This window comes from Equus asinus, chromosome 2, assembly GCF_041296235.1.
Source record: "Equus asinus isolate D_3611 breed Donkey chromosome 2, EquAss-T2T_v2, whole genome shotgun sequence".
Lineage (NCBI taxonomy): Eukaryota > Metazoa > Chordata > Mammalia > Perissodactyla > Equidae > Equus > Equus asinus.
In genome coordinates this window covers 159,598,564-159,625,377 of record NC_091791.1, presented here as the reverse complement: position 1 = coordinate 159,625,377, position 26,814 = coordinate 159,598,564, and the positions used below count along the sequence as shown (strand labels likewise).

General features: G+C 36.2%; 1 protein-coding gene across 2 annotated transcripts in view; it reads right to left on the bottom strand.

Annotated features, from left to right (window-relative positions):
- Window positions 1–435: 435 nt before the first annotated feature.
- Window positions 436–26,814, bottom strand: part of DPH6 (diphthamine biosynthesis 6) — a 176,165-nt gene continuing 149,786 nt past the window's right edge. Inside the window, exons 8-10 of one of the 2 annotated variants that reach the window (XR_011501217.1) lie at window positions 15,231–15,325; window positions 8,850–8,937; window positions 436–7,378 (exon numbers count right to left, since the gene is read on the bottom strand). Coding sequence is in view for 1 of the 2 variants with exons in the window: in XM_014847313.3 (XP_014702799.1) it covers window positions 7,325–7,378; window positions 8,850–8,937; window positions 15,231–15,325 (237 nt within the window). In the remaining variant the exon portion in view is untranslated. The remainder of the gene's footprint in view (window positions 7,379–8,849; window positions 8,938–15,230; window positions 15,326–26,814) is intronic. The other variant, XM_014847313.3, reaches the window with a different exon arrangement.

Below are 26,814 nucleotides of genomic sequence, written 5' to 3'. Positions count from 1 at the left end.
TGTATCTACAGGCTTCTGGCAAGATCTTTACCCCTTCCCTACCCTACTCCAGACTCTCACAGCACACGACCACTATCTGCCATATCACCAAAAGGATGATTATTACCCTCAGTCTGGGTTTAAATCTGTCACCAGAGAAGCCAAGGATTCTCAAGTCATGCTTATTCTATAAAATCCAATCCCCATCTCTATGGGCAGTGAGACAACTTTCCCACCATTCCTTCTATTTTATATATTTGATTTCATTGTTTGTCTGTATCATTCCATAAAATAAAAGGTCCATGAAGGAAATAAGTTTTGGATGTTCAATTCATTATTGTATCCACACTGTATGAAAAGTGCTAGGCATATAGATGTAAGCACTCAATAAATATGTTAAATGAATAAATAGTATGCCACTTCTCTTTTATAAGAAATCACCAAAGTAAAGCTTTATGAAAACACCAACCAGAAACTTTATTTTTTTAAGCAACAACAATAAAAGGCTGCCTGGGAGACCATAAAACACATCAAAGAAAAAAAGATAGTCAATTAGAGTTTGAAAGCAGAGAAGGAAATCAATTGATTCATTATTTTTATTATCTTCCACCAAACATAAGTCTACCACAGATTTTGGGTTTAAAAATATTCTTCCACTGCTTAGTTTGATTCCTGACTTCTTGACATAGTGGTGCATTGTTGCCACTACTGAAATCCATGCATTAGGGACAGAAATGAGTCAAGTAGCTCTCTAAATTTGGGTGAATCTGATGCTTAATTTATTAATCTGTTCCAATGACCATTTGTAGCAGCAGTGACCCAGCGGTACCAAAGGCCAAAATCCATCTGAATCCTAAGTTAAATCATTGAGGTTTATAGAATTAGGTTTAAAAACCTGCTAAATGCCTTGCTCTCTCTTACCAAATCAGTTTCCTGCTTTTCAGCCTGAGAGCAAAGATGGGGAGAGGGTTGCGTGAGGTAGGAAAGTTGTGCTGAACCGAATGTTGGTGAATAAAAGTCATCCTTTATCTTTCTCCTTCCTTTGTCCTTTCTGTAAGGAAATATTCTCGACATGGCATAGAGACAGTGGCAGTATATCTCCATAGAGGGGATCTTGGAACTTACACATGTTGCTATGAGCAGGGAGAGCAAATTCCCATGCACAACACACTCAAGAGGTCTGCCATTTGAATACTTTTAGTCATGATTATGTATAGACTTCCACCCCAGGATTCTCTGCTTAGACTTTACTATAGGATCAATTCGATTTCAACCCACGTTGTGGGTACTGTTTTCACTTGAGTTCTATGGAAAGTTTTAAAGGGCCCTAGCATGTTTCTTTCAATTTAGACTACTAAAATGTTGTAGAATAACACTTAAATATTTATTTAGCAATGGAAATCACTACACCTTGTCCTCCACCTCAATTAATTTTCTTAATCAAATATTTTTAAATTTACAAATATATGCTCATTGTAAGAAGTCATACATTAAACAGAGAGATAAAGAATTAAGCTTCTCCTAAAGAAACCAATGTCAGGTTATTATATGCCCAACTTTTACTATCCTCATTCACATATAAATAAATATATAAGCTCTCTGCCTCTACTGCTATTTTTTAGAAAACAGCATCATATCCTACACATCACTCTTCACCTTGACTCAACATTATGGTCATAACTTCTGTTCAGACTTGTGATATCTATGACTGCAATCATGATGCTAGGACTAATTATTACCTGTAATAATTTCAATTTAGAGTTAGAATTAGAATTACTCTGTAATTTGCCCTTATTTATAGTGAATTCCATGTAGGCCTAACAGTTTTTTAAACAGACTAGGTACTCACAGGTATTTGTTGAATTGAAGAGAAAAATAAAAGTACAGAGATAATTTAATGTTATAAAGTTTTTAAGATATTTGATGATATTTTTGAAATAAAGCAAAATAAAATGAAAGAGCCAAGAATGGGCTATAGACTATGGTGTCTTTAAAAGTTACAACTTCTAGGAATGTGAGCTTTTCTAATTATATAAAATATATAATTGTCCTATGAGATTATTTCAACAAAAAACAAAATTAAGTGCTAAGTGATAATAGGGCACATTAGTACTTGTGAGATTATTTCAACAAAAACCAAAATTAAGTACTAAGTGATAGTAGGGTACGTTAGTAAAATTGGGGCTAAGTTTCCAGGAGCCTTGTCTCTTTATGAATACAATGGCTTTGCCAACAATTAATTTGAAATATTATTTCCCATAAAGCTGTTTGAAAAATCTAAAACAACTACATAAGGAAGAAAAGAGCTTGTGAATAGTTACAAGTAAAAGTCTTGATTCTTCTGTTAAAGGTTATGCATTTTAAAATGATCTTTTGGCTGATTTATGTAAAGCTTTGTAGTTTTCATTTTCTCAAGCCTGTCACTGTAGTGATGTATGGTACATTTTAGCATCAAGTTTGCCATAAGCAATAAAGTCAGGGCCCCAAAAGAAATTTTAATATATTTCCCCATTTTTAACCTGGAGCTTTCCATTATTCAGTTACTTTGTTTGGGATCCCATTTTTAGTTGATATAAGTGTTATACTCATAAATAATTTTAAGATTTTAACTTAAAGGTAAAATTTAAATAGATTAATTATTCAATATTAAAGTTTAAGGGTCATCACACATAAAGTAAAAATCTGAGTGATAACTTAAATTTTACATTATCAGCTTCTCTAAAGGCTATATGTTATAGTCTAGTTTGCTTGGAGCATTTTTATCTAACAACAAGATAAAAGAAAATAAACAAGAAAGTAACTTTCATTAAATGGTATGCAACATGAAATGAAAGCACATGTCTATAAAATTCTGTAAGAAGAAAAATTGAGTATGAAAATAACAAATAATCAATTAAATTAAAAAATCTTATTGCAGAACTAATAGCTGTTATAGAGGGTATGAAGAGATGAAAAAGGAGCAGTCTTCAAAAAATTTCCAATTTAGTAGAAATAATAAGATATAAGTCCTTAAACAACTATAACATAAAGCTGATTAAGTTATTTGTCACAAGAAAGGAAGAAACAAAGTGTAACAGCAGTTCATCTGGTGTGGCTAAATGTATAAGAGTATTTGAGTTCAATCTTGCATCATGGGCAGGATGTAAATAGTTAAAGAAAGAAAAGAAAGGAAGACAGATGAGATAGAATAAGCTAAGACAAGGGAGGAGAGAAGCAGAGGCATAGTGAGGAAGCATCAACTGTTCCGTATTACTGCAGCAAAGGATATAGGTAGAGGAGTCCTGAGAGCAAGACTGAAAAAGGATGTTATGATAATATGTCAGATGGCCTTCTGTTCATGGTTAAACATCTTGTTTATTTAGAAAACAATTTAACAGTATTTTGGATTTTTGTGCAGAGAAACAAAAACTAGAAACAGTGGAATAGAATGTGGAGAGAATGAAAGGAAGGAGTCCACTTAAAGAAGCTGTGTCTTCTCCAAGAGTTTGGGCAAGATACAACTTTAACTAGAGAGACAGGCACGGAGGTGGAATGGTCTAAGAGATGTATTAGAACCAGCATATAAAGGAATAGATAACTAACTGAATGTCAGTGGTAAAGGAGAGACAGCTGTAAGAGATGAGGCCAACACACTGTGCCTGAGTTACTAAGGGGAACACAGTTGTGTTAAATAACAAAAACAGGGAAAACATACACTTGGAGGGAAAATGAGTTCAAGGTTTGTAGATAATGAGCTTGATCCACATTGGCAGTCATGTCCAGTAGCCAGTCAGACATAAGGATCTAGAGTTAAAGAGACAGAGTAGATACTAGTAGAAAGACCAGAAAGAGAGTGACTTGAGAATCATCTGCATAGAGGTGAAACGTAAACTTGTGGGAAAAGACAAAATCTCAGAAAGAGAAAATATTGAAAAATAAAAACATGAAGCCTTAAAAAGAACTTAAAGCATTATCCATGTTGAAGATGAGAAACATGGAAGCTACTGAAGGAGAGAGAAGAAATCTTGAGCCAGTAGAAGAAAAGTCAGAATGGTACAGTGACATATAAACATTATAGGGGAAATTTTCAAGTAGATGGTGGCCAATATTATCAAGGAAGGGATTAATTAAGGATTATGAAGACAGAAAAGACCAACAGCAGTTCATCAAGGTAATTCAGGTCAAGCTAGATTGCAAATGTGTTATAGAGTGAATAGAAACTAAAGGAATTCAGGGAACAGATACAGATTTTCAGAGTGCATTCAAGGTACTACATTCTAGGTGTCGTTATTATTTGGGGCGGAGTGTTAATTAATTTATTAATAGGAGTTTGAAATGACAATGTGATTTTGATAAAACACGTGGAAAAGTATCTGTCACTTTTGCCCTCTAGCATTAATTCAACTTTCTTTTGGCAATCTCACACTTTATTTTCCTTCTAGAGAATCCTCTTCTCTATTATCCAGGTGGGCTCAGGGATAAAGCTGGTGACTTGGCCAAAGCTTTGCCCAAACTATTGAGATGCAATGGGATTTCTGGGTAAAACAGTCTCACCATTTCCCTCTGGACCCACACTAAGAATGCCACCTCAAAGCCTGCTATTTGCAAAAAAAGGAAAAAAAAAGAGGAGGCAACATTTAACATATTAACTTCTAACAATGACAATAAAAAAGACGTCTAAGCAAAACTATAATGAAAGAAATCAAAGAGGAACTAAATAAATGGAGAGATATGCTATGATCATGGAGATCAATATTGTTAAGATGTCAGTTCTGGGGCTGGCCCGGTGATGCAGCGGTTAAGTTCGCATGTGCCACTTTTTGGTGGCCCGGGGTTCACTGGTTCGGATCCCGGGTGCGGACATGGCACCTCTTGGCACACCATGATGTGGTAGGAGTCCCACATATAAAGTAGAGGAAGATGGGCATGGATGTTAGCTCAGGGCCAGGCTTCCTCAGCAAAAAAAGAAGAGGACTGGCAGTAGTTAGCTCAGGGTAATCTTCCTCAAAAAAAAAGCATGTCAACTCTTTCTAACTTGATCTATAGCTTCAACACAATCCCAATCAAAACCTCAACAAGTTACTTTGTGGATATAAACAAACTGATGCTAATGTTTATATGAAAAGGTAAAAGACTTAGAATAGTCAACAAAATATTGGAGAAGAACAAAGGTGGAAGACTGACATTACTGACTTCAAGACATACTAGAAAGCTACAGTAATTAAGATGTTGTGTACTGGCAAAACGGTAGACAGATCAGTGGAACAGAATAAAGAGAAATAGAGAAATAGATTCACAGAGATATAGTTAACTGATTTTTGACAAAAGAATAAGGCAAATAACGAAAAAATGATAGTCTTTTCAACAAATGGTGCTAGAACAGTTAGATATCCGCATACAAAAAAGTGAATCCAGACACAGTCCTTATACCTCTTTACAAAAATTAACTCAAAATGGATCATAGACCCAAATGTAAAATGCAAAACTATAAAACTCCTAGAAGATAACACATGAGATAATCTACATGACCTTCAGTTTGGCTTTGAGTTTTTAGATACAACACCCAAGGCATAATTCATGAAAGAAATAACTGATAGGCTGGACTTCATTAAAATGAAAACTTCTACTTTGTGAAAGATACTGCCAAGAGAATGACAAGACAAACTACACACTAGGAGAAAATATTTGCAAAAGACATAGCCGACAAAGAACTATTAACCAAAAGATACAAAGACCTCTTAAAACTCAATAATAAGAAAACAAACAACTCAACTAAAAAATGGGCAAAAGATCTGAACAGATACTTTATTAAAGAAGATGTAGAGATGGCAAATAAGCATATGAAAAGATGCTCTACATCATATGTCATCATGGAAATGCAAATTAAAACAACGAGATACCACTACACACCTACTAGAATGGCAACAGTCCAAACTACTAAAGACAACACTAAATGCTGGTGATGAGGTAGAGTGAGTGGAACTCTCATTCATTGTTGGTGGGAATGAAAAATGGTGCAGCCACTTTGGTGGTTTCTTATAAAACTAAACATACTTTTACCATATTTATCCAGCAATCACACTCCTTGGTATTTACCCGAAGGAGTTGAAAACATATGTCTACACAAAAACCTGCAGACAGATGTTTATAGCAGCTTTATTCATAATTGCCAAAACTTGGAAGCAACCGAGATGTCCTTTGGTAGGTGAATGGATAAATAAACTGTGGTATATCTAGACAATGGAATATTATTCAGCACTTAAAAACTCATGAAAAGGCATGGAAGAAGCTTAAATGTATATTACTAGGTGGAAAAAAAATTTGAAAAGGCTACATGCTGTATGATTTCAACTACATGACATTCTAGAAAAGGCAAAACTATAGACAGTAAAAAGATCAGTAGTTGCCAGGGGTGAGAGGGAAAGGAAGGATGAATAGGCAGAGCACAGAAGACTTTTTAGGGTAATGAAGCTGTTCTGTATGATACTATAATGGTAGATACATGTCATTATACATTTGCCAAAATCCATAGAATGTACAACATCAAGAGTGAACTGTAATGTCTATGGAGTTTGGGTGATGCTGTGTCAATGTAGGTTCATTGATTGTAACAAATATATCACTCTGGTGCCTGATGTTGACAGTGGGGGAGGCTGTGCATGTGTAGGGGTAAGGGGTATACGGGAACTCTGTACTTTCTGCTCAATTTTGTTGTGAATCCAAAATTGCTCTAAAAAATAAAGTCTATTTCAAAATAAAGTTGTCTAAGGTCAGTACAGGTAATACACAAAATTGCAGTTTTTAATGTTCTAAAACAACCAGTAAGAATTAACAATATTCTTCCTGATTGTCCAATGATGTTACTACATTGAATATATTCAAAACAAAATGATAAATCACTTTGTAACACTCAGTAGAATAAACTTGATTGGCTAAATAAAGTGATTGCCTTTTCATCCTCAATTTTAAATGCCTCTGCATCATGATATTATTGGCAGAGATGAGAGAAGGAAAGAGAGAAAGAGGAAAATAAACCATCGTGCTGGAGGCCAAGAAACGTTACAGAAATGAAGATTGGAGATGAAGTAAAAGGGGAAAAAAGGTGCACATATCACATAGAGGTCACGGTAAGATGTGTTAACAAAAGTCAGAGAAAGAACGAATATTGAGGAAGTTGACAGTATTAACGAACAAGGCATTCACATCTCCTCAATTAATCAAAGGTTCTATTAACTTCTGATAAAAATATACATTTTTAGAATCAAAAAAAGTAACGAGAAAAAGCTGGACATAATAATTGAGAAAATGTTATGTAATTTTTCCATATAGAAATGGCAGCTTAGCAAACAATGTTCAAAAATACTTTTCAAGAATTATGTATACAATGAGACGCTCTGTAGTTGTCAGGCACTGGGGAGACCTAAAAAAAAAGAAGGAAATACATCATATTTATTCAGTGTCAGTGAATATCCTACCTTAAAGAAATAACATTCTTTTCTGCAAGAGGGCAAATGAACTGTGAAGACCAATGAAATATCAAAACAAGGTGAATGATGAGCTATTTAGGTAGAGCTGAATACACAACGGCCAACGTGTCTAAACAAGAATTCAGCGGTTTTGATTTTTCCGTGTGTGCACATGGCAGCAATAGTAGCAGAGACCTAGAAGTAACGGGTTCCTTTCAGTGCATCTGAAGGATGTTTGCACAGTACAGCTTCATTCTCTTAAGGGTTACCAGCTTCATGCCTAAAGGTCACCAATAGTCATCTTCTAGCCCAATTTAATGACCTATTTTCAATCTTGCCTATCCTAATTTTTCTGGAGAAATGACACCAATAATTATTCTCTACTTTTGGAAACTCTCATCATAAGATTTCTAGAGTTATCATTCTTTTCCTTCCTTTTCCAATCCTCATTAACCCTCTCGATTCTTCAAATTCCCTATCACATATAACTGTGGGTATGTTTCAAGACTTGGTGATAGAACAATGAAGATACAGAAGACCTTTTCCAATCCTTTACATCTCAAGGAGCAGATCTTTCATCCAAGGGTCTAATCCAGATCTTTCCTATTCCACAATACATCTTTAAATTGACATTCTGCTCTGTCTTGACAATCAAGGTATTTAAAATAGAACTCTTTATCACACTTTTTTTTAATGCTTTTTTGGTGAGGAAGATTGGCCCTGAGTTAACATCTGTTGCCAATCTTCTATTTTTTTTTCCCTCCCCAAAGCCCCAGTACATAGCTGTATATCCTAGTTGTAGGTCATTCCAGTTCCTCTATGTGGGATGCTGCCACAGCATGGCCTGATGAGCAGTGTGTAGGTTCGTGCCCAGGATGCAAACCAGGAGCCCTGTGCTGCCCAAGTGGAGTGTGCAAACTAAACCTCTGGCCCTGGGGCCAGCCTCTCTTCATCACACTTTTGCCTTACTTTCCATCTTTCATTTGTACTTCTGTTCCCTTGGATATTTTTGGAAAAGCTTTTATTTTTCCTTTTCCTCCCCTCTTAAACTTTGTATAATGAATACCTAATTCATTCTGAAACCTTTCCTCTAATGCTTATGCACAATAAACCTAATTCTTATTTTACTAGATGATTTAATATGTGGTTACATACTGTTCTGTCTTCTCATTGTTTAATGTATGTATGATTCCCTTTTCAACGGAACTGCAAACTCTTCAGAAATGTAGCATCTTTTGTATCATATAGAGCTCTCAAAACTACAAACATTTGCAAAATTCTTAGTTTGACTGAGGATCTGAAAAAAAAATCACTAATGATAAGATGAATTTTTTTACCCTTTCATCTGTTATAGAATTTATATACAGAGCCAACGCTTATATCTCAATTGTCTCTTGAAATCACTTGAATCTTAGATTTACTTGCCTTGTCCTCCAAGTGCAATTCTAACAGGCGCAGATAAGCCACAGGTGCAAATGCATCAGCTGAATGTATGACGACTTCTGATGAATCCCTGAAACACAAAAATTTTATATTGTGTTTACCTACCACATAAACTGTGGCAAATCATTCCTGCCAGTGACTAGAAGAGACCAAAAATCCTTGTTTTGTATTCATTTCCACTGGTATACAATATGTAGTGATTAACACTTATTTTTAATAATCCAATGTCTAATTGGGAAAGGATCAAGGATACTAAACTTCCAAGAAAAAGTAAAGAAGTTTTTCATCTTTATAAGGACATACTGTTCAACTTTCAGGTTCACTCAAAGCTCTCTCAACAGTTTTGAGACTTAAAACTCGTTTTCAATTTCATTTTCACAAATTTGCTTGGTATGGGCTAACCATTAAACAATAGTGCTTTGTCTTCATTATTCTTTTCATTTTTAAGAGGTGATTCACTCAGTGTTTCACACAAAATCTCAATTATCCTTCACAAAAGCAGTGCTGGTGATGGTTTTAAGCTCTAGATGAACTCTTCACACTGCAATATCATTGCTATTAAAATTGATTGTCTGACATAGTAATTACCACATTCAGGTGAAACAGTATGAACTGCTTGCTGGCACCATATGGATACATGTAAATTAACTCAACTTTTATCAAAGATACCCTGTAAAGCACACATGAATAACTAAGATTATGTGTGAAGTTCTAATAACTAATTATTTTTTATTGTTTATTAAGAACGCAATAGTGTTTTGCCTTCCAACTGAAATTTTAAAAATAGAAATTCCTCATATCTCTTTAATGCCTCAGGAACCAGTTCCATTGTTTATATTAATACATTGTTAGCATTTTAACTGTTGTAGTACAGCAAAAGAAATTGTTACTTTATTTGAATGCCACTAATGTAAAATATTTTTTGAGTCAACTTTTGTAATGCGAAGTTATTTAGTGGCAATAGAAGAAACCTCAAAATACTCAGCTCCAAATATTAAATTTTCACGGACAAAATCTGTTTACTTTCCCCTTTGAAAGATCAGAGACAGAGGAAAAAAAAATGTCTGATGATAAAAAAAGTCAACTACCAATCATGATCCTTTAGTAGCAAATATGCATCTTATTAGTGCTTAGGAAAAATAACATTAAAAAGGGCTTCTATGACATTAAAAGAAAAATAATTTATAATAGAAATAGAATCATTAAAGAGTAAGGATCCTGATAGAAAGATATAACCTGCCTTCACAATCTACAACAACCAGAAGATGCCTCCAGGTATAACGAAGAGGAGGAGGAGACAGAGAAAGTAAAGAGGAGGCCCTCTTGCTTTTACTACCTGCCCCTCTGGCTTGTTAGTCCTAGTCTTGTTCTCTATTTACTCTAAAATTGCCTGTTCTGGTCCTATCTTGGCTCACCAATCAGATTCAAATTCCAAATCCTGTGTATGATCTCATTTTCACACTAAATTTCAATCTCTCTGTTCCTGATCCCAGCCTTGGAAAATGACCCTGAGCCTTATTAATGCCTAATCTAGGAAGCTTGGTTTTGATATCCTTGACGACATAGTGCACCAAAACTATAATTAATGCGAACCAAATGCTATGTCGGTAGAAAGGGTTTCAGGCTCTCCCTTCTCATGCCAGTTATCCCCCCTAGAAACAGAAGGTTGACAACAAATAGTCCACTCAATTGATGTAGTTACTGCATTCTGAATCTAGATTGTCATCCAGAGAAAATGTAGAACATTTTGAGCACTAAATGAAGAAGAGGATGATTTTCATGGATTCTATTGAATACTTAATCTCTAATTGACTAACACCATTTCATTCACTTACACAAAGCCAAAGTCAACTGGAAGAGACTAGATCTCAAATGAACAGTTTCTAGCTTCAAACAGAAAAATGTCACTGTTGTTCTTCTTTTCTCTTTCATAAACTATCACCTGAAACTCAACTTTCAAGAGTCTCTGGTTTCTGCCTGCTTCATGGATTTCTCTGAAACCCAAAGCAGGATCTGCTTAAACATCCACAGAGAAACCCAGAAAATTAAGACCCATTGTGCCACAGCAAAAATGCTTTCCAACTGGCTGCCCCCTCCCCTTTCCCTATTAATATAAGTAATCAGTGTGGTCACCACTTCTCACACAATTGAGGCTCCTCTGTAGCCCAGAGCTGGCCCATGTTCCCTCTACTGCTGTGTTAGCCTGACCCCTAGTTACAACTTCAAAGGGGTAGCTGAGTCAGATCTGAGCCTCTCTTCCCTGACACCAGGCTCCTGAGGTGTGAGCTTAGACCCTACCCACTCACTTCAAAACAAAAAAAACTGGTATTGTCTTTTAAGACTCAGCCATGGTCTTTGTTCCTACTTCTCCTCTAAAAAGACAATGTATACACATATTCCCTGTGGACTCACACTCATCCTCGGACATCTCCAATGTCATTTTTGTGAAGCCTCCCCTGATACCCTGACAGTTCTAGGTTTTCCTTTATGTGCTTTGATCATGTGTTTATAGCCCCTACATAACACATCCACTATATTATAGTGAGGTGTCTGTGTGCGTGTCTTCCTTCTTAGAGAGGGTCAAGTTTTGTTCATCTTTTCCTGCCTATCCCCGACTCCCCCTACACTTGGCTCAGGACAGAATACACTGCCTGGTATTCATTAGACATTTGTTGAATAAATCAATAAGTATATAGTTAAGCTTTGTTAAGTATCTTCACATTTACATACTATTGAAACTACCACAGTCACCTTAATTTTTCAATTACCTATCTTGACATGAATATACTTTTTCATACATGCATATTACATGTATACATGTACATAAGTAGGAGTACATACCAATAACACCATATAGCATCTCTAGCAAAATAAAAGTAAAACTTAATGGGTCTAATAATTTAAATACAAGGAAAATAGTTCATAAATTTAAATAAATTCCCAGGTGATAAAGAATAGATGTGAGAAGGCAGATAAGCAATATTTGATTCATCCTCACTGCCCAAAGCCACATTATGGTGCTCTGTGGTGAGTTATAACTTAAATGGGTAGAAAAGAGGAGTAGGTGGGAAAAATGAGTGCATAGTGTTTTAATCACAGAATTTAATTCTTCCTTCTTTCCTTCCTTCCCATTGTTCCATCCATCCCTCCAACCATTCCATATGTAGTAACTCTGTAGCAGTAGTAATGTTGAAAATTCAAATGGAAATATGGGGTTGTATTAAATACTGCACTTAAAAAATGTGTTCATTAACAGAGAGAAGAAAATGATCATTTTCATTAACAGGACATTAGGAGTTCAGTTCTAAAATATATTTTTAGAAGATATATTTTAAAGTAAGAAGTAATAAGAAAATAGGTTCTTTATTTTAGGATCTACAATTGTCTACTTTCCTTAAAGGGTAGGCTGTAACTCTTTTGATGAAGCCTTCTCAGAAAAAAACCTCATTTTCTGATCTAAAAATTTGCATCTAGAGTAGTGACATGCTAATTTGACATGCAGAGTGAACTATAAAATGTTCTAGTTAGAAATTTTTTACATTACTTCCAGACAAAGACTGTTATATCAGTCTTTCTTACAAGATTTTAGAAACCTCAGTTGGAATTTGGGGCAAAATGTATCTCATAATAAACTTATTTTCTCAAAATTAGTTCATTATACAAAAAAAGATTCAATCTGTGTTTTTGAAAACAATCTCTAATTATAATCAAATCATTTTACATTTAAGTTTATTTTTTCTCCTCTTAAAGGTAGTCATCTCCTTTTTATAAAAAAAATTTGAATGAGACATTTGAAATGGGATTCCTAATAATCAATTAGTTGTATGTTAATTGTGGAAGACCTCTATTATATCAAATATAACAGGAAAAATGGTTAAATTTGTCCAAAAAATGAATTCCAAGTTACATGATCCAGTAATATTAATGGTCAATTGTTAACAAACAGTTACAGGGACTAAACTTATCTTTTAATTGTATCATATGAAAAATTATCTCTAAATAACTTTCATTTACATGCAGTTTTAGGATTTGCAATGCACATTCACTCATCATCACATTTAGTACTTATCAGGTAAATGTGATAAGGACATTTTCTATTTTAAAGAGGAGGAAAGATTTTGTATATAGTTTAGGAAATGGAAAAACACTCTATTTTCCATTAAACTAGCATATGCCCCAACCTAAACCTCTAGTTATAAACTTAAAAAGGAATACATAAAAGTAAGTGAAATAGGATATGTAAAAATAAGCAACAATAAACGACAAATTAATTCAACAATATTTAACATTTATTAGTGCCAAATGTGTGTTCTGGGAGTACACGTATGAAAACAAGCACCAGAGCCAATGTTAGCCAAAGCCTTTAAGAAGGGAAGGAGTTAGCAAAGTGAGGAGAATTGGGAAAACAATATAGAAAAAAGGAATCAAGTAAGAAAGTCATGAAGCTGAGGTGAGGCAGAGCCTATAAAGATAAAAGCAAAGAATATGCTTAAGCATCAGAATTAGATTAGTGATGAACTGATAAATGAGTAAGAATGAAAAGACAGTGCTTCCTCTTGTGTTTTCAAGGTACGCACGTATGTTAGCACTTATCACAGATCGTTGACTTGCCTGTCTGTTCTTACAGGAAGAACTCCTACAGAGCAGGGCGGCAGCTTGCAGAGTTCCACCCACATAATTTGCCTCAATAAATGACTATTCAGTTGAAATGAACAGCTCATTTTGGCACTAACTTCCCTCTCTTTAATAGCATGACTAATTCCCCTCACGCGATTCTTAGTCAGGCTTAGGTGTCATTGTCTTAGTCAGGCTTAGGTTCCCTTGTCTACAAAATGAAGAGGTGAAAAAGATTCACTTTTCAGGTCTAAAGTTCTATGATACACAGACCTTCTGGTGATGTAGTGTAAAGCAGTCCATGTCTTATAATTCCAGGTTGTCCATGAAGAATTCTGGGTATTGTAGGATCTCAAGTTGTCAAGTAAATGGAAAAGTACTATTCTTTAGCATTTTTTTCTCTTATTGCGCTTTTTTTTTCTAATTTGGTTAGTCCCATTTAAATAAGTAAATATGTTGCAAACTTCCCATTATACTATAATTTCACCCTAGCATGCAAATGTTTTTCTTGAAGAGCCAAAGAGTACTATTTCATAGAAGTAATACCTAATGCCCAGTTCACTCATGAATTGTTTTGTGATCACCGTAACTAGAAGAAATACCTCCCATTTATGAACTTATTCTTATGACTCTTATCCTTTACCATCTTTTGCTGTAATTACATGCAGATGTGTCTTCCTCCCAGCCCTTTGGAGGCAGGAACTATACTTGAATATCAGTGGTGCCCACTAGAAAGCTTCAGACATAACAGAGACTTGATAAATACTTGCCAAATAAATAATCATTATGTTGATGATTATTAATGGAAAAGAAATTAGAAGAACATGAAAGAGGCAAGAGTGGGTGACTATTGCATATGGTAATGAAAATATCTTGGCCATGTTTCACAAGATAAATGTATTTTTCAGAAAATCCACCTAGAGTTGTCTTAAATTCCTTAGATTGCTCCCTCCCTCATTATTAATATGTACAAAGAAGTCACCTCATAGCATTGAAAATATTGAAGCTGTCCACTCAATACAGGAGTCTAACCTTTCATCAGATGAGGTTTCTGAAATCAAGCATAATTCTGACAGTCTTTTCCAAGAAGCATAAGAGCTTAGGAAAAGCAGATAAAGTGCTCTCTTAGGAAATGAGAAGAGCGACACAAATTAGGGTATGGGTAATAATGTAACAAACTGAAGAAAGTTCCTGCTTTTTGCTACACTAATTTTAAAAATTTATGGCAAAGAAACCACATTACTCACCATAAACTGAATTCACTTAAAAACAAAGTTTATATGTAAAAATAGCCCCAAATAATTGAAGAGAAATGTTTAGTATTACCATTCTAAGTTGTTAAAGCCAAGAAGAAGGAAAAAGAGGATGGAGTTAATGGAACCCACAGGCTACTGATGTGGCAGTTTATCAAATGTAGCTGTAATGAAAGATAAATAATACAGGCAATTCACACTTCATGAAAGGATAAAAGTGTCAGTGTGTAGGTACCAGTTTTACTGCAGGCCATAATCAGCAAGTAAACGAAAGTGCAGTGTCTAAAAAGTTTACAGCCTTCTATGAAGGCCTCGTCTTGTCAGGTATTGATTTAGGTATTCAGACGACTTCACTGGTATTAAACAAATTGAGTGTTTGTGAACTTAGAGGACATGTTCTATTTCTCCCCACAAAAGTTGCCTCAAGCTTAATGTTAAGTTGCTCCCATCACTTAAATTTAAGGAAAGGGAAGAAAATGCTGAAATGAAATCTTACACAATTATTTTCTTCTTAAATAGAGGGCAATCCAAAGTGAATGTTTCATATTCTCCACCTTCTCCACAAATATGGACTCCATACTTGCTAGAAAGCTGAAAACAGGAAGAAAAAGAAAAAAAGAAAGAAACAGGAAACAAAATTAGACAGCAAAAATGCTCACTTCACGTATTCTTTTGTCTTTAAAAACATCCATGTTAGAAACTTTAATTCCAAAATAGACTGCAATCTACAGGAAAACAATTTTATGTTTCTGCTTAAAACACATATTTAAAGCCATTTGAAAAATGTTATCACAAAGCATAGGATTTTTAATAATTCCAAAACCCTTACAAAAAGGTGTAAGGGCCCAACATTTTTGTGTATAATGAGAAAACAATAAATTTTAGGAATGACTCTAGCTTTAGATTCAAAGGGAGACCAAGGAGGAAAGTTACTAAGTCATTAAGTGGTAAACGAGAATACATGCAGCCAAACTGTGTTTTCCCCTTGACCTTTGATCTATATGTGGAAGGGAAAAAATATGTTGTGTTTAGAACATTTCTCAGAGACACAGAGAAAGCAATCTAAGCCCTTTCCTTAGGCCTGTGAACAAAAAGAAGTCACAAACATGGTTATTAGTCTTGAGGTTGTTATCACTGTAAAGTTCCAAGGGTACTGAGAACTAGCGAACTTCCACAGCTGCAGACTAGCCTTAGAAAACTCTAACTCCAAGAAAGGTTGGGATAGCTTACAATGTTGTCTAGTTAAACCCGAAATTAAAAAACAAACAAGCAAGCAAAGAAATGTAAAAAGCCTGTGATTTGCATTAAATATAAGCTATATGATTTAAATGATTCTGATAGTGAGAGTAACATAATCTCCTATTTGGCTGGCACATGGCTAGAATCAGTGCTGGGGAGCACTCTGTGTCAGAATCGTTCTGCTCCTGTGTCGAGGCTTCATCACTATGATTTCATCTCTTTCATTCTGAATTTCACAGCTTTCCCTCTCCCAGCCCAGAGTCCTCAGAGCTCAAAGGAAGAGTGATTCCACCGATGTTCTCTGTTCCTGCAAGCGCTGGGACTGTGGCCTAAGTCTTCAGTTTTACTTGCATGGTTATGCATTTGTTTGCTTATTTTTATGGTTGCGCTACCATTCTGAATCCATTACATTTCAACTATTGACTATGTGCCCTTAGGGATTTAGAACATGGATCTATAAGAACTCCACTGTTCCCTCCAAGGATCTGTAGTAACATGGATGACACTGCAAAGCCAAAGAGCAAGAAAAGTGAGGGAAAGAAAACTGGGTGGTTACCTTCTACAAGAGTTCACAGAGCAAAGTAAGTGAATTTTCACCACATTGGGTCATGAAGTAGAGAATCAGCAAGGCAGAATTATGGCAGCAGATAACAGGGACAGATTACTATATTAAACCAAATTAAATTAATATCTGCTTTGCAATAAAAATCTAGGGATAACAATGGGATGTGGATTTCAAGGGTGTTTCCTTGTACTGCCAGATAGTGCCTATCCCCTTCTTTGCTGGTCTCTCGTTCACTGGGCTCCCATTCCTGCAATTTTCCACCAGTGAGGCTTCTAATCTCACCTTTATGGTCAGTCTTTTTATGTGGGAGTATACTTGTCAATTATTAGCTTCTATTTGTTAGAAAATGTTTTAGTGAAGCTTTGCATAATTTATGTAATCCACCACCAAAGAATAACTGGATTTTTTTTATTAAAGTTGGCAAGGCTGTTATCCTACTAAAGTAGTTCTACTAGTCCCTACTAAGAATGATGTACACTGCTATGTTAAACCAACGTATTATCATTATAAAAAGACTGCCAGGAGCCGGCGTGGTGGCGCAGCTGTTAAGTTCGCATGTGCCGCTTTGGTGGCAGAGGGTTCGCCGGTTGGGATCCCAGGTGTGGACATGGCACCAATTGACAAGCCATGCTGTGGTAGCCATGCCACAGATAAAGTAGAGAAAGATGGGCATGGATGTTAGCTCAGGGCCAGTCTTCCTCAGCAAAAGGAGGAGGATTTGTGGCAGATGTTAGCTCAGGGCTAATCTTCCTCAAAAAATAAAAAAAAAAATGACTGCCAGTGACAAAATCTAAAATTTGGACGTGTCCAGTGGTATTTTCAGTTCACTTAAAATATTTTCATAGTATTCATCCAATCAGTTCTTTAACGAATATTTGTTGAACAATGATTACTAGGCAGGCCTTGCTTGCTACATGAGGAAGATCCCAAAGTAAATAAAACAATGTCCTTGGTCTCTTGGAGATTACCAAATATACCACACCCTATATTTCAACACCACAAAATAAGGAAACAGTGACGATGTTTCTATAAACAATATGCAGGATCTCCTCTTCCCTTCGATTACTGATTCACCAGCATAAACACAGATTCCAAGTCAAGAAATGTGTAATGTGTATAAAGAGCCCAGTGGTTTTTACGGCTGACGAACCAAGAAGTAGTCTGACTATGAATCCTCACGATGTCTTTTGTAGCCCCTCCAAACTCTACTAGCTTCAAGTTCTAATAGACATAAGTACTCAGAGATATCTTCATCTCTTTATTGGCTGACTGTTAGCCAGCTGCAAGGCCCTTTGATGTCCTGAGAGAACCTCCTCAAGAAGCAAAGCCTATGCTAGCCACTTTCGTTAATGAATCTCCTGCTGAGACACAGCACCCTGTTAGGAATCAACATCTTTGCAGCACAAAAGCATGAGACGTATCCACGTGATAGAAAGGGTCAGTTTAGGTAAGTGGAGAATCCAGATGTGCTCATTCCTGAGACATATTTGTATTACACAATATTCAATTTACTTTTCTAAAACCTGTAGGTCAGGGTTACTAGTATCTACATTGTTCACAGAAAGTAGCAACTTTATTCCTAACACGTCTCAGGTCTGTGTGGGGTTTCAGCTCAAGATTGAAATTATTGTATGCTGGCATTTAGTCGCTCCAAATACAGTTCTTGCAGTTCTCTTCGATAAGTTTCTCTATCAGTATCACTGTAACTGAAAATACTAAATGGGTAACGGTTTTTTTAAAGTTTAATTTTTCACTGAATTGTGATTCTTTCCATAACTTAATCACGTAAAATAGCAATCTATATTGAAAAATAAAAAATAAGTATTTTTAACATTGTCTCTTTTTTTACTGGCTAATATTCATTAATGATTAAAATACATTTAATAGTTTCAGGTAGTAGGTAAGAAGTGGAATTAGACAGTTATTCTCATCAAAACAGCAAAAATATGACAGATAAGCTACAAAATCATGCTTTTTTTGTTTTACAGACAGAGCTGAGAATGCAAAGAAGTCTGGATGAACTGAATTACAGATCAGGGTGAGCTTTCCCTAGGTGAGCGAAGGTCCACAGCCATTCTCCTAGTGGAAGAGAGAGAGGAGAAGTAAACCTCATAGATGAGGGGCTTCTATCACTGCATGTAGACGGCAGACAAACTCGTATGGCCACATGTGGACTTCTGTGATGGCTTAGGAGAGTCCTGAGGAGACTGAGGGAGTCTATAGAGCCCGTCAACTCTTTTCCATAGCCTGCCAATTCTTTCCCACAGAGCCTTAACCAAGTGCACACAGTGGCTAGCTGCCGAAAGTTGGGGCCAGGGCAGCAGAGGGGATAGAGGTCCCCTTGGGAACACCTGCACATCAAGTCTTTTCTCTTGAGATTTCACTGTACTAAAGGCTGGTGACAGGGTAGAAAGACTGAGGGATTTCTCCCAAGGCTTGGAAAGCCAGGGAGGAGGCAGGGAGAGGCTGAGAGCAGTAAGCCCTTGAAAAGGCATAAAACACTGGTGGCAGAACTGTAAATTGGGGGCAAGGGGTCAGGGGAGAGAGATATCTAGACTTACTAGAGCATAGATCACAAGCTCTGATAAAGGGACAGCTCTTATTCTGCTCTCAAAATATTTAAAACAAGTATCAAACTGAAACAAATGCTACTCACACCAGACCCAGCTCAACTGGAGATTATTAAAGAGAATAAAAACCTCAGACTGGCCGTCAGACAGAGGAAGGGATGCAGCTCTTCTGGGTAAATATTATTTACTTCAGTCTCTATTGTTCTTTTTTATTCAATACCTGCCATAAAATACATTTTAAAAAATTAAGAGACGTCAAAAAGTAAAAAATGTCACCTATAATCAAGAGAAAAACAGAAAATAGAAACAGACCACACATTAAGAAAATATTGGACTCAGTAGACAAGGACTTTAAAAAAAACTATCATAAACATGTTAAAGAATTTATTGGAAAAGATAGATAAAATTTACAAGCAGAGAGTAGTTTCAGCAGAGATAGAAAAGCGGGAATAGACAGATGTAATTCCAACATCCTTATTGGGCACAGGATCTGGGATGAATTGTTTAACTTCTATGAATTTTTATTTTCCAAGGTAATACTCACCCTTATGTGGGTGCTGGATTACAACAGATGGTATGTACAAAGCTCTTAACCCAGTGCCTAGTGCACAGGAAGCACTCAACACATGCTACCTTTTCTCTATTACATTAATTTTCCCTTCCATTGACCTTCTGCTCTTTTATCTATATAGTCCCTTCTTTGAGAATCATGATCACTACTATTTCTATTACTTCTATGCAAATGGCTGTCAAAGCAAAATCTCTAGCCACCAACCTCTCTCCCATATACTACTCCCCCCCAAAATGCTTACTGAGTGTTTGACTTGGGAGCGTTGTTGTTTTAAATTCAACATGAATAAAACAAAGTTCTTAATTTTTTCCTCAAAACCTCTCCCTGGTCAATTTCCTATTTTTGCAATATTTCAATCAAGCTTGAAATATTGGAGAACTTAACTCTTTCCTTTCCTTCTGCCACACAGTCTACATTTTTAAAATTTTCATTAATTCATTTATTGAATCAACAAACATTCACTCAGTAGTTACTAAGTGCCAGATCCCTATACACTATGGATATGACAGTGAACAAGTCAAAGTGGACATTCCCTTCCATTCTAACATCCTTCCTGATCACTCTGCACTTTAACTATTAAAATCATCTTGTCTTCTTGCTTTGTTTTCACCCCTCCCAATCTACCCTACATGTTTTCACCATACTAAATTTCCTTAACAATATATAACCATGGCACTTATCTGCTTAAAAACTTTTGGTGGCTGACCATTGCCTACTCAGTAAAAATCAAGCTCTGTAAACTGACAATCAAAGACTTCAGCCCTTTGGTCCCATCCTTCATAGGAACACAAAGACATAAAGCTAATACAATAGATAAAATAAAGTAAAATAAAAATTCAAAAGAATCTTGACTGGTTGAAAAAATAGAAAAGACTAAATCTTACAAAGTGAAATATAAAGTGATAAACACAAGCATAAATATAAACCTTCTCTTCAGCTTATAGAAATCACTCCTGTTACTGCTTGTGGGACTATTCTATGCTTCCTTGTGACATATTTCTGTATTGCATCACTATTTACTTCTTGAATTTAAAAGTTTCTCATGAGACTATAAGTTTCTAAATTTCTTAGACTCTCTCACAGTTCCTTCCTAGCAGAGTGTAGCACATAGTACTCAATAACCAATTGGCAGCCCTCTCACATTCCAGATACCCTTGCATGCTCCCTGAAAAGGGCCCGACTGGCACGTACTGATGGCTCTAATTTCAGCCAGAAAGAAAGCCACTTCTAAACAGAATTACCAAGTAAAAGGGAGGAGAAAGTTACTGACTTCTTTTTTTCTAGCCTTACATATAGGATAAAATTAGAGGATATAAAATCCTCTACTTTTGGCTCCTTGCTTCACATATGTCTATATTGTGCCATGTTGTCTTTTGGAGACAATTTTCAGGGAAGGTGAATATTACTTTTCCTTCTAATTACTGTTATGATAGCTTTTTAAAAAACATTATGAACAGATGTGGCTGACTTGGGTCATTTCATGGCTTATAAGAACGCCTTGGAGTCCGAACATTTAAAAAGTGAATTCCTAGTAAATGAAAGGAAATTGCTTGTATGATTCTATTTCTTTCTGACATTTATATAGATAAATATTCATATTCATAGTAACTCCATTTGAACGCTACTGTTTATTGAACTCAGAAGGTTAAGGGGATCATGATTTCCTTGTTTAATTTTTTATCCCTTTATAAGATTGTAATAACCATGAATTGTGAGAATTTCTTATTAAATCAAATTTTTCTTTTTAAAAATTAGCCTCATTTATCTGTTAGTTATCTTAAAATTGAAAAAAAAAAAGCCAAACGAAATTGCACTTCACCCTCTCCCCCACCATTTAGAGAAAACTGTGAGGTTTATAAAACCCACCACAATTTCATTTTATGACTGATATGCTTAACACTCAAAATATTTTCATGCTGCATATATTCATTCATAGGAATTACAGAAGTAGTTATTAAACATCTACTATAGGTCTGGCATTGTTTTAAGTGCTTGGAATAACAATGGGAGCAGACATATAAATTCTGCGTAAACAGAACAAATAGTAATATACAGTAATAGAATATACTGTGTATTACAGAATATACAGTAATATAATTACTGTATAGACAGAAAGGTAGAAGGCATAGACAGAAAGTTAAACAAGCAATTATCATAAAGGCTAGTGACTGTTCTGGTGGATGCATGAGATGCTGTGGGAGTGTAAAGCAGGGGACCTAACAGGAAGGAATTAAGGAAGCGTCTCAAAGTAAGTAAAACTTAAGCTGAGATCTGAAGGATGAATTAACCAGGAGAGGCAGGAGGAGGAGAGGAAGGGAGGGAAAGAGTGAGAGAGGAAAAACTGTTCCAGAAGGAAGAGAATGTGTTAAGTCCGAGAGCACATGATGGGTACTAGAAATTGAAAAAGTCAGGCTCAGCTAGAGCATAACTAGATGAGTAATAGTGGTGAGATGAAACTGAAAAACTAGAATGAGGACAGATTTTATGGAGGTTCTTAAGCCATGCTAAGTCATTATCCTAAGGTCAATGAGAACTCATGGATAGGTGTTTAAAAAAAATTTTTTTTTTTGAGGAAGATTAGCCCTGAGCTAACATCTGCCACCATCTTCCTCTTTTTTGCTGAGCAAGATTGGCCCTGAGCTAACATCGGTGCCCATCTTCCTCTACTTTATATGTGGGACACCTGCCACAGCATGGCTTGACATGTGGTGCATAGGTCTGCACCAGGATCCAAACCGGTGAATGCTGGCTGCCAAACTGGAACATGTGAACTTAACCGCTGCGTCATGAGGCTGGCCCCCTCATGGGTAGGTTTTTTCATTTTTTATTGAGGCCATAATAGTTTATAACATTGTTAAATTCCAGTTATATATTATTGTTTGCCAGTCACCATATATATTTGCCCCTTTACCTCTTTTGTCCACTCCCAAACCCCCTTCTCTTCTGGTAACCACTAATCTGTTCTCTTTGGTAGTGTATTTATTTACCTTCCACATATAAGTGAAATCATACCATGTTTGTCTTTGCCTGGCTTATTTCACTTAATGTAATACCCCCAAGTTCCATCCATGTTGTTGCAAATGGGATGATTTTGTCCTTTTTTATGGCTAAGCAGTATTCCATTGTGTATGTGTGGGTGTATATATATATGTATGTATACCACATCTTCTTTATGCATTTATCAGTCGATGGGCAGTTGGGTTGCTTCCACGTCTTGGCTATCGTGAATAATGATGCAATGAACATGGGGGTGCATAAGTCTCTTTGAATTGTTGATTTCAAGTTCTTTGGATAGATACTCAGTAGTGCAATAGCTGGGTTGTATGGTATTTCTATTTTTAATGTTTTGAGAAATCTCCATACTGTTTTCTATAGTGGCTGCACCAGTTTGCATTCTCACCAGCAATGAATGAGGGTTCCCTTTTCTCCACATCCTCTCTAACATTTGTTAATTTTTGTTTTGGTAATTATAGCCATCCTAACAGGTGTAAGTTGGTACCTCACTGTAGTGTTGGTTTGCATTTCCCTGATGATTACAAATGTTGAACATCTTTTCATGTGCCTGTTGGCCATCTGTATATCTTCTTTGGAAAAATACTCTGTTCATATCCCCTGCCCATTTTTTGATCAGGTTGCTTGCTTTTTTGTTGTTGAGTTGTATGAATTCTTTATATATTTTGGAGATTAACACCTTGTCATATATATGATTTACAAATATTTTCTCCCAGTTGGTTGGTTGTCTTTTTGTTGTGTTCCTGGTTTCCTTTGCCTTGCACAAGCTCTTTACCCTGATCAGTCCCATTTGTTTATTTTTTCTTTTGTTTTCCTCGCCCAAGTAGACATGGTATGCCAAAAGATTCTTCTAAGACCGATGTCAAAGAGTGTACTGCCTATATTTTCTTCTAGGAGTTTTATGGTTTTAGGTCTTACCTTCAAGTCTTTAATCCATTTTGAGTTAATTTTTGTTTATGGCGAAAGATAATGGTGAACTTTCATTCTTTTGTATGTGGCTGTCCAGTCTTCCCAACACCATTTATTTAAGAGACTTTCCTTTCTCCATTGTATGTTCTCAGCTCCTTTGTCAAAGATTAGCTGTCCATACATGTGTGGTTTTATTTCTGGGCTTTCAGTTCTCTTCTGTTGATCTGTGTGTTTGCTTTTGTATCAGTATCATGCTGTTTTGATTACTATAGCTCTGTAGTATATTTTGAAGTCAGGGATTGTGATGCCTCACACTTTGTCCTTTTTTCTCAGGATTGCTTTAGCTATTCAGTGTCTTTTGTTGCCTCACATGAGTTTTGGGATTCTGATTGGGATTGAAATGAATCTGTCGATTGCTTTTGGTAGCATGGACATTTTGACTATGTTTATTCTTCCAATCCATGAGCATGGAATATCTTTCCCTTTCTTTACATCATCATGGATTTCTTTCAATAATGTCTTATAGTTTTCATTGTATAGGTCTTTTACCTCCTTGGCTAAATTTATTCCTAGGTATTTTATTATTTTTGCTGCGATTGTAAATGGGATTGTATTCTTCAGTTCTCTTTCTGTTAGTTCATCATTAGAGTATAGAAATGCAACTGATTTTTGAAAGTTGATTTTGTACTCTGCAACTTGTTGTCGTTGTTGATTATTTCTAATAGTTTTCCAATGGATTCGTTAGGGTTTTCTATATATAAAATCATGTAGTCTGCAAACAGGAGCATTTCACTTCTTCATTGCCTGTTTGGATTCTTTTTATTCTTTTTCTTGCCTAATTGCTCTGGCCAAAATCTCCAGTACTATGTTGAGTAAGAGTGGTGAGAGTGGGCACCCTTGTCTTGCTCCTGTTCTCAGAGGGATGGCTTTCAGTTTTTCCCTGTTGAGTATGATGGTAACTGTGTGTTTGTCATATATAGCCTTTACTATATTGAGGTACTTTCCTCCTACACCCATTTTATGGAGAATTTTTGTCATAAATCGATGTCGGATCTTGTCAAATGTTTTCTCAGCATGTATTGAGATGATCACATGGTTTTAATTCCATTTTGTTACTGTGGTTTATCACACTGATTGATTTGTGGGTGTTGAACCATTAGGTATGTGATCCTTTTGATGTATTGCTGTATTCAGTTTGCCAATATTTTGTTGAGAATTTTTGCATCTATGTTCATCAGCAACATTGTCCTGTAATTTTCCTTCTTTGTTTTCTCCTTGTCTGGCTTTGGGATCAGGGTGATGCTGGCCTTGTAAAATGTATTAGGAAGTGTTCTGTCTTCTTCAAATTTTTGGAATAGTTTGAGAAGGAGAGGTACTAAATCTTCTTTGAATGTTTGGCAGAATTCTCCAGAGAAGCCATCTGGTCCTGGACTTTTATTTTTTGGGAGGGTTTTGATTACCATTTCAATCTCTTTACTTATGAATGATCTATTCAGATTCTCTATTTCTTCTTTGTTCAGTTTTGGGAGGTTGTATGAATCTAGGAATTTATCCATTTCTTCCAGATTGTCCAATTTGTTGGCACATAATTTTTCTTAGTATTCTCTTATAATCCTTCGTACTTCTGTGGTATCCACTGTAATTTCTCCTCCTTCATTTATAATTTTATTTATTTGAGGATTCTCTCTTTTTTTTCTTCGTGAGCCTGGATAAGGTTTTTGTCAATTCTGTTTATCTCCTTAAGAACCAGCTCTTTGTTTCATTGATCCTTTCTACTGTTTTTTTTGTTTGTTTGTTTCAATTTAATTTATTTCTGTGCTAATTCTTATTATTTCCCTCCTGCTGACTTTGGGCTTTGTTCTTCTTTTTCTAATTCTGTTAGGGGAAGTTTGAGATGGTTTATTTGAGATTTTTTTTGTTTCTCAAGGTGAGCCTGTATTGTAATGAATTTCACTCTTAGGACCATTTTTGCTGCATCTCAAATGAATTTGTATGGTGTGTTTTCATTTGTCTCCAGACAGTTTTTGATTTATCCTTAATTTCTTCAATGATCCATTGATTGTTCAGTAGCATGCTCTTTAGTCTCCACATGTTTGTGACTTTATCAGCTTTTTTCTTGCAGTTGATTTCTAGTTTCATAGCAGTATGGTTAGAAAAGATGTTTGATATGATTTCAATCTTCTTAAGTTTATTGAGGCTTGTCTTGTTTCCCAACATATGGTCTGTCTTTGAGAATGTCTCATGTGCACTTGAGAAGAATGCGTATTCTGCTGATTTTGGATGGAGTGTTCTATACAGATCTATTAAGTCCATCTGGTCTAGTTTTTCATTTAGTTCCACTATTTCCTTGTTGACTTTCTGTCTGGTTGATCTAGCCATTGATGAAAGTGGGATGTGGGGGATCTCGTCAAGATGGCAGCATTAGCAGACTCTGAACTCATCTCCTCCCATGAACACAACCAGGTTACAACTATTTTTGGAAAAATTACCCTGGCTGGAAAACTGAAAACTGGATAAAAAGAACCCTCATAACAAGGGACTTCCTGACTAAGGCAGAAGAGGCAGAAATTTCTTCTGGAGAGAAAAACAGCCACCTTCAGGAGCAGCAGAGTTTCTCAGCTGGCCAGGCGGGAGCCACCCTAAGGTATACAGCCCGCCCTGCAGGAGTGAGGTCCAGAGTGGGGGACTGATACTGCTATAAGCATTCTTCAGACTCAGTGCAACTGAGATGAGGGTCTTACTATCTGGCTTCGCTGGTTATTAACTGCAGTGCAGAATACCTCCAGAAAAGCTACTGGAAAAAAGCTGAAAAGACCCAGGTCTTAATGGGCCCATGCACAAACTCACCTGTCTCAGCAATGTAAAATCATGAGAGAGAAGACTGACAGTCCTTTGGTGAAAAGAGACTCACCTGGTGGGCTCTGGGTGCATCTCGATGAGAGAAGGCACCTCTCCAGAGACTGAAACATTGGTGGTGGCCATTACTGTGACCTAGTCCAGGTGTGCTGACACAGACCTCAGCAGACGCCATTGAAATTCTTCCCCTGGCCTGTTAGCCCAGGGGTCTGCCACAACCACAAGGGCGTTGATTTAATCCAGTTCAGCCAGGGCAGGCAGCCCGCCTTGGGACCAGCCCCACCCAACAACAAGCCCTCAGGCTACTTGTTCGCCAGCACTGACTGGGTGCCTTGAGCCTCTACAGGAAGGCGAGTGT